The sequence below is a fragment of the Acipenser ruthenus genome, chromosome 10, assembly GCF_902713425.1.
Source record: "Acipenser ruthenus chromosome 10, fAciRut3.2 maternal haplotype, whole genome shotgun sequence".
Lineage (NCBI taxonomy): Eukaryota > Metazoa > Chordata > Actinopteri > Acipenseriformes > Acipenseridae > Acipenser > Acipenser ruthenus.
Genome location: NC_081198.1, coordinates 32,787,003 through 32,803,291, shown reverse-complemented (window position 1 = coordinate 32,803,291; position 16,289 = coordinate 32,787,003). Strand labels below are relative to the sequence as shown.

Here is a 16,289-nt window from a genome sequence, read left to right as displayed (position 1 = left end):
TACTGATGGCTTATCCCTTTGGAACTGCCCTTCCATTCCCCTGTATTTCAGGACCACTGCTTTGTAGTGCCACTGCATTGAGACTGAATTACAGTAGTTGGTGGTAAGGTTTTTGTATAGGTCCCACTATAAGTTTAATAAATAAAAAAAATATATGTTTTACTAACTGTTTTATGGTAAATTAAGTAATGACAAATACAATACATGGAATTTGACTTTCCCACTTTCAAATTGCCATTGTTTCTTTACTAATGTCCTGCAGTACATGCACCTGTTTTCGAGGTTGTCTTGTATTCTTGTCAACTATGTCCATAAAAACCTATGGATTAATTGACCTAGAGATATCTAGAGAACTAATTATGATGAAACTTGAAAAGGAAACTTTTAACAAATTTCTGAGTGTATAGTCCGGTAGTATATGGTAGCTGTGTGTCTGTCTTTCCATATGTCACACCTTTTTACATATAGATCTCTAGAGAACCGCTTGTCCAATTCTGTTGAAACCTGCTAAGGAAATTCTTGAGCTATTATGATTATCTTAAGTATATGGAGGGGTCTCTGTCCGGCCCTCTACAGTATGTCAGACCCACATATCTGTGCATACAGTGGATCAAGGTGATCTACTTCTTCATGTTACTGATGGCTCTGCCGGGGGATGATTGTCACTGACATGCTTGTTCTTTTCTCCGGCTCTTCAGTGTATTCGTGGAAGGAAGGCAACGTTGGAGGAGCTGCAGACAGTTCACTCGGAGCCCCACGTCCTGCTCTACGGCACAAACCCGCTCAACAGGCAGAAATTAGACAGTAAGAACCTGCTTTAATGTGCTGCCTGTGGCACTTCCACAGGCTGAAGGGATACAGCATGAGAGCAGGCTGTGAAGGGAGCAGTGTCAGTTTACTAAATTCTTTTGTATTTTACCATTCTGTGCTTTCCAGCTGGTGTATAAAGGGCGTTGGGGCACCGCGCCACCAGTTTGAATTCAATAATAAATTGCTATTTTGTCGCTAGCTGCTAGTAACATCATTACAGAGATCATAATGGTAATTACATTGCCTACTGTTTGTGATTTTATCAGATATGAAGAATCATTTATAACACACAAGGTGAAAGTCCTTACACCTGACTGCTCTAAAGCCCACAGCATCTTTCCCTCTTTCCTGTCTGCAGGTTCTTTGACCCCCATGTTTGTGAGGCTCCCCTGCGGCGGAGTTGGAGTAAGTCTTTTCTTTAATGTAAAAAATAATGTCCTGTTTGTTCTCTCCATTCCAGAGCGATCAGAACTTGTTGCTTTGCTTTCCTCTGAGCGGGAAATTGTGACCAGATGTTTTCTATAAACAGGTTTTGTGTGTGGAGAGGCGGGAAGGAGTGAAGTCCAGGCAACAGTTTGACAGTTTTGCTGCTGTAAAATGATAAATGACATCCATGTTTCAATACCCATCAATTGTATACGCTAAGGCTTGAAGCCGTAACTCATAACTCATGACGAAATCATTATTGAGAGATGTGGTACAGAACGACACTTTGCTGTCTTGGCTGCCCGCAGTAGCTCCACACCCTATTGACAGTGTTAGTGCAGGTGTTTATTTTTCTTTGTCAGTCTGGATCCAGGCACAGCTGTTAAACAGCACCCACACTGACCCATCATTTATATCATCAAGTTAGATACTGGGGTGTCGTCAATTGATGTAAACAGTGATGGATTGTCATTCCACCACCACTGAAAATATGATGCCTAACACCTCACAGTGAAAAGAAGCTTATTTTAGAGTGTGTGTTTCTAACATATAAAACATTAGGGAGTAGCCTTTTATTGATTTGAATGGTGGGCTAAAGATCTGTCACTATTTGTATCATTAACTGCACCCCAGTATCCTAACTACAGTAAAGCCTGGCTAATCTAACCTACAAACGAGCATTCTGTATAATTCAGCATCGTTTTCAGGTCCCGACCAAATCACTGTTGAAATTAATGGTGTCGATTTTACAAGATTTTACTGTAGGCCCAACTTTACGGCAAAGCTTTTAAAAATACTGAGCTGGGGTCGCAGTTAGGTGGAATCTGGAATAAAACATCATTAATAGGTTAGTTAGTGACATGACATTTATTTCAGCAACGTGGTGCGTTATAGTAAACTGTTTAAACTCTGCATACCCATAAGTGCTGCGACTTAATGGCTCTATCGTAGATCATCTCATATATCGTACTACAAATGAGATTGCACGGGCAAATGCCAAAGCTCTGATCTCGAAACAGAATGAAAGAGAAGTTGGGGAGAAGCAGAGCCTGGATTCCGTTATGGAAATGGGACAAAATTGTTTTCTTCCTGACTTTGCAAAGAAAAAAGCCTCCACTTTGAAAACGATACCATAGAATGAAGATAAACTGCATGTATTCATTCCAAGCGCGCTCTCTCCCTCGTTCTGTGTCGTAAATGCACCGTAGCCTCGTAATTTGTGGCAGTCATTCTTGGCCAGACTTGAAAAGGTTGGAGTTTGTACACTGCCTTCGAGCAAGTCATGCCATTCAAAGCTAAATTGATAAATTGTAAACGAAAATGTATTCCGAGTTGAGGGGGTGAGCCCGTGGCTTAGGCCAAGTGTGGTTGTCTGTTGTCTGAATAGAGAGGCCTATTGTTTAGTGTGTTTAGGGTTAGTTGCTTTCCGTCAATTGTATGATTTAATTCACCCTTGCCTGAGGAATGGAAATTGTTCATGTTATTTATGAGAGGTGTGTATCAGGGGGGACATTTAAAACCTGCTATGGCAATCTCTATCTAAAAGATCGGATTATTAAGAGCCAACAATCCCACAACAGCGTCAAGTGCTTCACTCATCTATGTCTAGTGGATTCAAAAACTGTGAGCTGAGTAGTTTTATTATTAAAGCTAAAGCTGTTATCTGTTTAGTTGCCTTTTGAGTGTTATTTTATTAACAGACAATTGTCATAATAAAACTTTGGGCAAGGTGCTAAGCATGTACACTATGTACGGTTAGTGTTGGGACGAACACAGGATTTTCATTTTCGGATATTCACTCTTAATTTAAATATTCGTTCGTTTTTCAAAAAGTAATAAAAGCCATTGTATTGCTCTGAACGCAGGTAGAGACAGCATAGCAGCAGGGGCAGGGGGTGTGGCCGTGGCCCTGTGTGTGCACCTTTATTATACAGCAAAACCTTCAAATATGTAACACTTTAAAATAGAAAAATATCCCAGGAGTAAAGAATAAGTTGTATAGGCCTTACTTTACCCCGGTGAATTAACTTCAAAACAAAGGATGCCAAATAGCAGTTCAAGTTAAACGTTGTTTTGTTTATTACCGAAACAAATAGTACATAAAGCTGACAACGCATTTTATTTTATTTTTCCATTCCATGACTTTGCCATTTCTTCACAGTAAATGGTGGCTAGGTACGTTTTCATAAAGTACAGATTTACAGTTTTGGCTTGCAGTAGCAGGGAGATGCATTTTTCTATGTTCCAGAATACATTTAAAAAAAAAAAAAAAAGTAATTGGTAATGAGAGAGACATTTACCTTTCTGCCCAGTCCAGTTAGATTGCTAGTTCTGGACATACACAATTTATTATTAAACCATTTTCAGAAATTATAGACTTGGAATCAGTCTTGCATTCTTTCTCAGTCAGAATCCAACATCTGCACAGAAAAAGACCCAATACTTTGTGTTGTGGCGCGTGTACAAAGAATTCCTCTTTTCTCCCGACACCATAAACTGTATTGTGCTCTGACTAAATAGAAAATGTTAGACCCTAAGTGCTAAGTGGCTGGCTTTGTTAAAATGCAGGTCTCTCTGTGGTGAAAACCAACACCACTAACTGCTTGCTTTAGGGTAAACGTGCGTCCGCATAATTGCCAGTGACTAAAACCTACCTGATGAATGACTGGCCTCGTTTTTGAATTCCCTGTTGGGATTTTGTTCTTTTGCCAGTTTTCCATGTCAAATGTTTGTTCTTCATGCTAGGAATAAACGCTTGTTCGTTCTGTGGCAATTGAGAACACATTCTTAAAATGATGGGGCGTGTTTGTTCTAAGACCAAGCAAATCTTTTAAGCCTATATTCTGTTAAGATATGTCATTGAGGGTCGGTAGTCTGCATCTTTTTTTTTTCCTCTGGGTTTTGAGTCTTGCCTGCAGTTTTCATGCAGCTGTCCACTATTAAAACCCACTCTGCCTTTTTGTCTGGTTTTGTAGGTAGACAGTGACACGATTTGGAATGAGGTGCACTCATCCAGCGCTGCAAGGTTAGCTGTGGGCTCTGTGGTCGAGCTGGTCTTCAAAGTAGCCTCTGGAGAGCTAAAGGTGGGTTCTGTTTCCCTATGGGAGTGCTATATGGACAGACACAAATACACACTGTTTATGTACATATACATGTCATAACCATACCTACTGACACTAGTTTGCCCTCAGTATGTCTAAATAAATGTAGAGAAGGTGGAGAATAGCACAGCCTAGTAACTATGGCTCCCGACTGTAGCATTATAAAGGGGAAGCCCTGTAGAATGTTTGCGCACCATAATAGTAAAGGAATTGTAAAAAAATATATATATATATATATATAAATTTAAAATGAAAGCCTGAGTAGGCCCATCCTTCAAGGTACAGTACCGTAAAGTTGAATGTACCTGGCAGGATTGTTCTCACAGTTTTTTTGTTTCAGAATGGCTTTGCTGTGGTCCGGCCCCCTGGACACCATGCTGAGGAGAGCACCCCCATGTAAGTATCTGCTCCTTCAGGCTGTAATGTACAGTACGGGTCGTTCTGTTCCAGCCCAGTCATGGAGTCATTTCCATGACAGCTGTTAGTCGGGCAGATCAAAATAAAAGGTGTTGTTTCTTTTGGTTGGGATACTGAAGATGTCAGAATTAATCAAATTTGATGAAGTTTTCATGGAAACAGTAAAACATGTCTTTTAAGACCACCTCACAGTTAAAGCCGCTTTTTACAAATCTGATTTGCTGCAAATGATGGCAAAGTAAAGTCACCTTCTATATTAAGGTCATCCCTGCATTCAGTATAAATAATGAGGTTTCCCTGTTTATCTAGAGAACCGGTTATCCAATTGTGATTAAACTGTATGAGAATATACTTTAGCACAATGTATTACGTTTTTAGATTCTGGGGATGCTTCTCACCAATATGCATTTCAATTTGTACAAGCACATACAGTGGATGTATGACACGGTTATCTCATTTTTCATGAGCAGAGATCCACTGGCTTAAAATTATTGGGGCTTCTCTTATTTTTTTAAATTGTATCTCTCATACGTCCATCAAACGAAAATAAGTTTATTTAGTGCAAACTGTCACTTTTGTGTTAATTTCACACTTAGATGCTGTAGGCATGTGTTGTTTTTTTTTTTGTTGTTTTTCTTTTTTAAAACAGTTTGCTGAAAGAGCTCTTCCGGCATGTATTTTTAAGGCAGTTTGTAATGCTCAGAAGCCTATATTTCACTTCACAGTCATCAAAAAAATCTGAGGTGCCCCAATAATATTGAAGGCCACTGTATTTAGTTTTCATTGGATCTTGAAATTGGGGCAGTGTTTGTCACAGTAGATGTACAAAATTTCCGGAAAAGAGTCAGAAACCAAAAGTGTTTGAGCTTTGTCGTGTTTTGCACCTGATATTTAAATGTGGAATTTGAAGGGTTTCCCTGAAAACAATAATACAAATCCTGCTATGGGTTTTCAAAACACATTGCTACAAGGAAAGCAGATGAAAGATGATAAACTTGAGAAGTAAAATCATTTGTTCAGCTGTTACTGGCGTCTGTCCAGAGTCACCTGCTGCAGTAAGATGGTTTGGTGTTAAATTAATTTCATCTGGATATCAGGGAGAGCTGAAAACATGGCATACCAAGTTTCTCTTTCTTTTCCCCTGTCATTGATATACGATAACAGTTCATGAACCCCCTGCAATTAACACTGTTTGTCTTTCTTTTCTCCTAACCTCTAGGGGGTTCTGCTACTTCAATTCTGTGGCAATTGCTGCCAAGCTCTTGCAACAGAGACTGAATGTTAGCAAGATCTTAATAGTCGACTGGGTAAGTGAGAGGCCTTGGGGAAAAGGGTTAGTGAGCGGGGGCTTATTACATGTAATATATCCCTAGTGACTAATGTAGTGTGAGGCGCTGGTATGTTGCCATGTATTTTAGCCATATCTTGAGAACTGCTTACCCAACTATGGTGAAACTTGGTGTAGGTATCCTTAAGCACACCTAAGTCATGCCAGCCTTAATTTTTACATGGAGGCATAATATGGCTTGTTTGATAATTATAAATTTACGGAATCAACCAATCACTGTTACAGATTTGACAACATTTTCCTGTGTTCAGAGATCACCCTGTGCATAGAACATGCATCACTTTTTTAATGAAAAGCAATAAAAAGGTCAATTATAAAAAAAGAGTCTTTTTTCCTAGTGTATTATATTTAACAGTAGTTTATTTTAAAGGGTGTTCATTCTCATCTGTTTCAATTCAGGATGTTCACCATGGCAACGGCACCCAGCAAGCCTTCTACGACGACCCCAACGTGCTGTACCTTTCACTGCATCGCTATGACGACGGCAACTTTTTCCCAGGCAGCGGTGCTCCCGACGAGGTACAGTAAGAGTGTTCAAACTGGATATGTACTATTTTAACACATACATTAACACTTTTCTGTGGCATTGTGTTCACTGGTTTCAACATTAATTCTGATTGGCATGTCTACCACCGTTTGACTACATCCACAAAAACCAAGCTGATATTTTGTCTGCTTATTACTTTTCATATCAAGGCATTTAGGGCAAAAATATGCCTTACAAATCTGTGCACTACATTGCCTGGCTAGGCCAATGTGGATTTAATATTAGTCCTACAAAAATCCATTGCCAGAAAGGAGCTGTAGACAAGAATCTTGTGAAGGACAAAATGTTTTTGCACGTCGGACACATTGGGATATACAGGAGGCTATATACTGAGCATCAAAAGAAGCTCATCATTATTATAACACATTTATTTTCGAAAAAAATAAGGATATAAATGATGGACATTGACGAAATGTTTTTGGTTTCTTTTTAATCACTCGATCATTCATCCTTGACCATGACACACTTGAGTGACTATGACTGAAGCATATGCACTTAATCACCTAATTAGTGAGACAGTTGATTGGACACTGGATATGGAGTGATTTCAGCTGTTGAATTGCAAGCTTGAATAAAAGCAATAAAGAAAATCACAGAAAAAAACAATATGCCACGTCTGTCAAGAGAGCAGCGCCTTCGTGCAATCAGCATGTTGGAGGCTAGACTAGGGCAGTGTACTGTGGCTCGCTGTCTTGGGTGCAATTTCAAACCTGGTGAGACGGTATAACCAGACACACTCTGTCAATGACAGGCCACAAACTGGGAGACGTGTGGCTTGTAGGGCTCGGAGACCACTGAACAGGCAGATGCTTATCCAGGCACTACAAGAGGAATGGGCCAGGATTCCACAAGACAACATTCAAAACCTGGTGCAAAGCATGCGGCGCAGATGTACTGCTTGTGTTGCTTCCAACGGTGCCACACACGCTACTAGCCTGTGACTTTCACAGTATCCCCCGTCCCCCCATAACTTTAGACAGTAAAATATCAATTGTTAATCAGCACAATGAAAAGTCATTGCACCTGCTCAAAAACAGAGTATGTCATTTTTCAATCATTTAGTGAATTTTATCCAAATAACTGATAAGTTTCTTTTGATGCTCAAAGATAAGTGATACGTTTCTTTTGATGCTCAGTATAGGATTCTGTGTTGAAGTGCTTAGACCAGAAAAGGTCAGAAAAGCTGCACAGAAGTATTCCTAACTTTACTAACAAAGATACTTTGGCTGCTCCAGCCTGTGTTTCATATGTTAATGACCATCAACTAGAATTCAGCAGCAGCACCCCAGCACAGACTGCAATCCTGTGTTTGAGTTATTGCAGTAATTCAAAATGTTCAAGGAAAAATACATGTATGAAAATGTTCAAAAAAAAAAAGAGAGAAGCAGAAACTCTTAATGGAGCAAGGATGATAAAATCACTCCAAGTCAGTTAATCCCTCAGCACTTCAGTCAATACAGATGCCACTTAGCAAACTTTTCCAAAATGGCAGTTAAATGACTTCAGGGCGATGAACACTATAAAGATTTTTGAATAATTCTTGATTTGGAGTCGCTTGTGAGTCCGGTCTGCAGTGTGCAAACAATGTTGGTTTTTGCAGGGTGGAGTATTGGGTCCTTTTGTGAGTTTCCAGCTGGCCAGACCACAGCACTCACTACTGGTGTCTGTGCCATGAACAAGTCTGACCACACATTCCATTAGCTCTGGGATTCCTGGCCAGGTCTTCGACACAAAGAAAAAACTCTGTACTTTGCTGATGCCTAGGATTTTTGAATTAAGATTGTTTTGGTTAATTATTTATTTTATGGGTTTTAACCAGTTTAAAAGACCAGTTTATACATTGTGTGTTATTGTATTTACCACTTGGTGCCTGATAAGCATATGTGTCATGACAAAAAAAAAAAAAGTTATTTAAATCTGCAATCTATTGACCCAGCTGGTGTTTTTCCTCAAAGTTATTTCAAACTTCATTAACATCACTTAATACAATAATGCATATGTTGGAAAGATGTCTGTAATAAGCAGTCTTTTTTTAAAGGGGTGATATTATGATCTGCCATTATCTAGGGATTAGTACTATTTCCCCTTTTATAGTCTTAACTGAAAAGCAGCATACCCATTATAGTAGTTAATAATATTCCCTGTGATAGACTAGTAACAATGTGACATCTCTTTACAGACAGGTTCTCCCTGCCCCGTGTCACAATAGAGGACTGTGAAAGGATTTGTCTCAATAGTCATTAGGCATAAGAACATCATAAATTCTAGAATGAGAAATGGCCATTTGGCCTACCAATGCTCGCTCGCTTAATGCAAGTGTGGTCCGTTAACACTCAGGAGAGGAAAAACAAAACACTCCTAACCATTTAGTTAGTAGGAGAAATGAAACCTCTGGGAATCCGTGGCTAAACGGACCGCCCTTCCTCCAGATGGCTAGCTAAAGGTCTTATTATGGTCACAGAGAGGGTTATACAGTATTGTGCATGACAGCATCCCGTCTGTTCTGGAAGGATCCGATAGTCTCTGCTTCAACAACTCCAAACATTTAAAGTTAGCCACTAGGGATCCCAGAATCTGGAGATACAAGTATGCATTAGTCTTGTCACGTTTTTACCATTTTTGCTCTTCAGCTTCTGGAGACATTGTAAAATCCCAACCTGGTGTTGTTGACTCATTCCTCAGGTTGGCAGCGGCCCTGGGGCTGGATTTAATGTTAACATTGCATTCACTGGTGGTGTGGACCCTCCAATGAGCGACGCAGAATACCTTGCAGCTTTCAGGTAAGACAAGGCTCAAATATACATGACCATACACACGCTGCTCCATGCAGAATATATACTGGGTAATGTGTGTATTAACCACACTAAGGAACAGGCCCCAAAAGAGAGATTAGACAAACTCCCACAGACATTATTAGCACTGTAAGATATCCTTTATAATTAACACAATCCATTATATATACTTACTTAAAGGGTGTCTGATTTTTGGTTTACTCATTTGTGTTCAAATGGTTCAAGCACGCTATTTTAACACATACATGAACACTTTTCTGTGGCATTGTGTTCACTGGTTTTAACATTAATTCTGATTGGCATGTCTAACACCGTTTGACTACATCCGCAAAAACCAAGCTGATATTTTGACTGCTTATTACTTTTCATATCAAGGCATTTAGGGCAAAAATATGCCTTACAAATCTGTGCACTACATTGCCTGGCTAGGCCAATGTGGATTTAATATTAGTCCTACAAAAATCTATTGCCAGAAAGGAGCTGTAGACAAGAATCTTGTGAAGGACAAAATGTTATAAATGTTTAGGTTTTAGTTTTTACACCAACCAACCACAGTCAACAGCAGGTATTTTGACCCTCCTCCTTTTCATCCAATGTTCATTACCATCCCCCCATCCCCCCATGTGTCAAAACCGTAAGCCCCTCTTTGGTCTACAATCATCCCTGGTGTCCGAAGTGGAGTTTTCCATTTTTCTTTTTTTCTTTTGTTTATGCATTGTAATGTTTTATTTGCTGGGAATGCATGGAGAGTATGAGACTTGTCTGCAATCCTGTCTGTTTAAATCTTATCAAATTAAAAAATATCAGTCATTGCTAGCATTTTGCCTTTAAAGAGCTACAGTCATTAGCGATGACAGTCAAGGGCATTCTTTACCTATCTTCATGCCGGAACAATAAAATCAATTTGCTTTTTATTTCCAGTAAAAATATGTATTTTTATAGATTTGTTAGAATGTAATTTTAAAACCTGCAGAAAAGCCATAGCTGATTGGGTCGTACCTGTACATCAACCTCTCCCTAATCTAAATGCAAGAGAAATATAAGAACATTTACGAAACAAGAGGAGGCCATTCCGCCCATAGTAGCTGACTGATCTTAAAACTGTGTCATTTAGCTTTGTGTAAATTATGGATGGTCAGTGCCCCCTATGGGCCACAGTAAAAGTTGTTGTGACCTCAACTAATAGTTGGACATGGTTCAGGTCAAAATAGTCAAATACTCCAGATCGACTAGTCGCCACTTTATGAACATAATATTTCATAACACTTTGCTGGGGTTTTTTTTGCATACTGTGATGTTCTAAAATGTTTTTATATGTTAATAGATTGCAACAGGAACTGTACTGCCGTCCATCTCAAACCACACACTTCGCAATCACATGCGATTAGTCGACGGTCAGTTCCTGAGATCGACGGTCACTTTTCGATTATGCGGTGCTAGCCCTGGCCGATACCTTTCTCCTGCATTACTTTATCCCCATCCGTCCCTGTATCTATTTAAATTGATTTTAGAAATCATGCACAGTAATTCATTTTGTGCTGGCATCTAAAATGATCCCCTTATTATCCATGGTGGGAAACTACAGCTATGGCCAAAGGTTTTGCATTACCTAGAATTTTAAGATTGAGACATTAATTTAATAAAAGAAAAAAACAAAAAAAAAACACGCTATGAACACAGTTGAGATCTTTTATTTAAGATTACAGATGCTTGACCTGCAGCAATGGAAACCATTCAATGGTTTGTTGACCTCCTGTGGTCTACTATTGGCTGTAGAAGAAACCTGCCTGTCAGAGGGTAGGCTTTTCAAACACAACTCCTAAACCTGTCGTCTAAAATGTCTTTCTAATCCTCTGCCACATTGAAATATCCATAAATATCCTAAATGTTTGTGCAGTGAGTGGAACTAAGCACTTTTTATTTCCCCTTGTTGTGTGAGTATCATATCTCCTGGGCCTATTCCTATTGATATCAGCATGCAATAGTGCTTGGATGTTCGGAATTTATAGTCCCTCATGAGTTCTGGAAGGAGCACTCAACAACTCATAGACCCACGGCAGGTTTTTTCTTTTTTTTCTAGTTTGTGGGGCCCCTGAGATAATCTGTGCTTTGAAGGCAGCACCTTGTTATTTAGACCCAGCAAGTGCCACGTTGCATTTGCAAGGGATCAAGGCTGAGATGAAAAAAAGAATGAGAGAGGCACACAAAAAAAAAGATAAGAAAATTGTCTAATGAAATCCAGAAGCTCGGGCACTTTCACCATGAACTTGGAAACAGAGTGGAGAGTTGAACTTAACTCAAACCAGCTCTCCGCACTGCCAGATGACAAGGCTTTGATGTTTTTGTAAAGGGAGCTAGTGGAAAACCCTGGGAGCTCGACAGCAGATAGCCATGTTTACCATTAACCCTTCATATGCCTTTGCCCCACTGCCTATCCCCAACACGGGCTTTTACTGATGCACAATGCAGGAACTGGCCACCATTGGATGGGCTTTAGCACATATCTTGCCTGTGTTTAGTACAGGTTTGCCCTATTCATAGGCTTGTACATTGCTACCAGTAATTAAGCTAAGCAGGTAAGAGACTCACAGTGTTAGTGCAATGCAACATTTCTGGATCCACTGATGCCTTTTTAAAGGTTTTGTGCAAAACAACTCTGAGATTTAAGGGCACTTGCAAGTTGGGGCAATTTAAACTTACATTCTGTATTTTAAGTTTGTTTCTGTCAGGTTAAATTTGTCATTCGTAGATGAAAATGGATTGCAAAAACAGGCACGAGAAACGTCAAACACCACAACAGCTTCACACGCCAAGGTAAACGTGAAATTGGATACGATTCAGAAACCCCATTATTTAAACAACGCCAAGTGCCTCAGGTTTAACAAGGTGGCATCAAGCACCCCAGCTTCCCCTTGTGGACTCTGTAAAGGTGATTTGCCAAGGAGTGTCTGAGTCTCTAGTCCTCATTACCCGTCATAACTATCCAAGCTTCAGGGGTGAACATAAAAAGCGATATAAAATAAAAACCAATAGCCACTATGATTATGTCTGGACCATTCCCAGCACAGAGGTTTTAGATGGGCTCCACTTGTTCTCTCTGAAACCTGGTTATAATACATCATGAAGCCAGCAGGAATCTTCTGTGTACCCTCAAAGACATCAGACTCCATCGTCTGGTGATTGAGGGTTATTGTAAGGAAGCTGGCTACTTGGTTTGCCAACTCATTGTACCTGGCTGATTGTAAGAAAGTTTTGCTTCTCTGTGCTGTCTAATGCTATACAATTTGATGAGCATCCTTTGCTTGGATCTCTTCACTATAACAAGGGAAGACAGCACGTATTATACATTTGTAGTAGCACTTAGCTATTGAAAGTACACTCTGTCACTGGCAGTAAAGGTAAATGCAAAAGAATCGCTGCCTGTTTGTAAGCTACGTGACACAGTAAGTGGCAGGGATTCAAATATACTCCCATAAGGGTTGTTTTCCCATTTTGATTATGAATTCCACATGTATTCATATAAACCGCTACTGCTTGTAATGCATCCTCACAAATATGCAGTGCTTAAATTATTAATGTTTAAGTTTAAAATATAAACCATTGGTGCAAATTATTGACCAAAACAAATTAATAAATAATGTTTACTTTCCTAAATGTTAACATTTTAGCATATTGGAAATGCCTGTAACCAGTCAGAAAAGCCATAATGAATAGCCCTCTATCTCTTTTTATAAAATACTGCAACGGGTACAAGACTGCATTTGTGTAGCATTTAAAATGTATATTGAAAAGGCTGAATAACTATTGAATGTGAAATACATTTTCTTTCAGTAAAAACCTATATTTGGTCTGCATATTTTTGACAATGCTTAATCGTTTAAACTGAATTCTAAACGCTTAACACTTGGCTAACATCTAAACAAAATGTTGTTCTGAGCATTTTCTTACTGTTTTTTTTTTAACCATTGAAATGATTGTATTCTTCACAACAAAAAAAATGTAACAGAGCCTTTAGAGTTTCATGAGCTAAAGTAGAAACTCTCTTAAATACCAGTATATGAAGAAATAAAATGTGTACAGGACACTACTGTACTGCATTGTGTCTGTCACATTCCACCTGCTTCTTGATTATCAGTCTGACTCCGGCATGAGAGCGCAGACTAGATTTTTAGATTTTGACTTTAGGGAGATTAAACTCAGGTAAGGAAGGAGGATTCCTGATTGTCAAATTGAAAAGCATAACATGTAGCACCTGGGTGTAAGCACAGTCATGGTAGTCCTCTGCTTATAACATTTATATTTTGGGTTGTGCTTGTAAAATATAGATTTAATTTTTACCACAATAAAAAAAAACAGACTTTGGTCAACTGTTCTGAAACATATTCATTTAGCTACCATTTTACTGAAGAAATGTTCTGTTTCACAAAAATAACCATTTTAATGACTTCAAACCTCAATGCCTGCATGCATGCTAACATCAAATACAACATAAAAACTAACAACAACATTGAAAAGTTGTAATTAGGGATTTGAAACCCCACCAAAATGAAGAATCTATCTTGTCAAAGCCCCCGTTCATTTTAATAATTTACTATGTTGTTAACTTTCCTTCTAGTAATACACTTGAAAACAGATTTCAAAAGGACTCGTACTGACAAAAATGGATTGCAGACAGGCAATCTGGACTAGAGTTTTCCTGATACAATTAATGCAGGGCACTAGTTTGCACCATTCTTCTGATCTAAAAAAGCCTGCAGTCTTTGCAGAAACAAGCAGACAGCTAAAAGTGTAAGGGTAGAAACTACCTGTGAAAGAATACTGTAGAGCTGTGGCCAAAAGTTTAGCATCACTTCATACATTCGAATGAAGCCTGCTGAATAATGTTACATATATTGAATTACATACCGTTAAGTTTTCCATATACTTAAACTGACAAATAGGAAAATGTGACATTTCGAAATCCAACATGAAATACTGTACTACTATTATGCCTTCCTGTAGACTTTTGCACATTTTGTAGTTTCTTTGATTACACAATGTTAAATAAAAGATCTAAATTATGTTCATATAGTTGTTGTTTTTGTATTAATGTCTCAATCCTAAAATTCTAGGTGATGCAAAACTTCTGTCAGTAGCTGTACAGTATTAGAATCCAGTCAACAAAAATAACAGTCACACCCAAGTTTAAATACATTCAGAACACAACCCCAATATTTGAATTGCAAAATTCCAGATAAAAAAAATTGCAGATACCATAGGATACAGTACCAATCAGGCACAATCTGTAAATCAAATAAATACACTGTATCCTTGATTGGATGGCAAAAGCATTCCCTATTTTGAGGATTTTAGTACAAGACTCCTTTCAGGAAGCATGCACCACAGATGATTGATTAGGTTCACACCCCAAAGAAACCCTGTTTGCTCAGACAGGAATTTTAACTGTATCCATCACGTTTATATTTCAGAGTGTCGATGCTTCTTCTCAGCAGAGTTGCCCTTTCTACTTTCACACTCATATAAATTGAAAAAAGGGGCCCTGTACTTAAACAAGTGCAAAGGAACATTTTCAAAGAGGAATACAATTATTTTACCACAGTATAATACTAGCTCAGAACAAGAAGTATAAGGCTCCTTGGTAGTTAGTCATGTTCTTTGAAATTCTCTTCAAAACATGTCCTAAAATGTCAAGCAAAAAAGTAGACAAGAACATAAGATCATTTACAAACAAGTGGTGGCCATTCTGCCCATCAATGATCAACCGGTTCCTAGCTGATTGATCTCAAAACTAACAAATCAGGTTTTAAAGGATCCCAGTGATTCAGCATCAACAACATAGTTAGGAAACCCCTTCCATCACCATTTTCTGTGTGAAAAGTGTCTCCTTCCCTCTGCCCTAAGTCTGCCTCCACTTCATTTCCAACTGTCCTCTGGTACTGGTTTCTGCGCTGTGCTTAAACTGTTGGTTAGATTTCATTTTCTCAACTCCTTATAACATTTTAAAGACTTCAGTCAAGACTACCATATTTCTTCAGTTCCTTCAGCTTATCTTAATAGCTCATTATATTAGCCCTGCAATTAGTCTGGTTGCTCTTAGAAGGACTTTTTATTAAAAGTAAATCAGCATATTTGTATTTATTTAAAAAGCCATGTACTTACTTCATAGATGCAGACAGTAGAGCAATTTTGTAGGCAACATATGGAAAAACGACAAAAAAAAACTGGTCACAGTGTAGTGCTGCACCACGGGCCATTTTACAGTAAACACTTCGTCACGGCAACTGGTAATAGGTGCATTGGGCGTTACTCCCTAAAAACCAAAGAGCCTTACCCCCTGTGGTGGGATGTTGCTTTGTGAATAGAGTGCATAATTTCTCTGTTTCTAAGGGCTGTAAAAATGATCATTTTTGCAGTTTTCCACCCTTTAGAAATTCACAGCTCAGCAACTACATGTACTTCAACGCTAAAAGAAACAAACACCGGGTGTGCTTGCCACTTTAAGGTCTCTTGTAAAAGCTTTGCAACCAACAGTGGCTTCTTGTCAGAGGATTGTGGTTAGCTAAGATTGTTGGCTTTTAAGACACAATAAAAACATTTTTAAAAATCAGACAAAATCAAATCCTATTATTATCTCCCGCCCAGGATGAACTATCTGCAACGACAGGGATATTGTGGACTTAGCCATACTTCCATTGTAGCTACATCTTGAGAACCAGCCATTAACTGCGACTTTCTCCCTAGTTAGTAGTTCTTCGTCTGTGTCTGCTTTTAGCATGTTGGCTTTTTAAAATGCAGCCTGTTCTCTCCAACAGTACAGGGTGGAAATTAAAGTCCTGTATTAAAGTAGT

General features: G+C 38.8%; 1 protein-coding gene across 4 annotated transcripts in view; it reads left to right on the top strand.

The window, feature by feature from the left end:
• LOC117409279 (histone deacetylase 4-like) overlaps positions 1-16,289 on the top strand; it is a 233,605-nt gene that overhangs the window by 199,172 nt on the left and 18,144 nt on the right. For all 4 annotated transcript variants that reach the window (XM_059032052.1, XM_034015082.3, XM_034015072.3 and 1 more), the window contains 7 exons: positions 699-804; positions 1,169-1,215; positions 4,212-4,319; positions 4,678-4,733; positions 5,974-6,061; positions 6,502-6,621; positions 9,332-9,429. In XM_059032052.1, the coding sequence (XP_058888035.1) occupies positions 699-804; positions 1,169-1,215; positions 4,212-4,319; positions 4,678-4,733; positions 5,974-6,061; positions 6,502-6,621; positions 9,332-9,429 (623 nt within the window). The remainder of the gene's footprint in view (positions 1-698; positions 805-1,168; positions 1,216-4,211; positions 4,320-4,677; positions 4,734-5,973; positions 6,062-6,501; positions 6,622-9,331; positions 9,430-16,289) is intronic.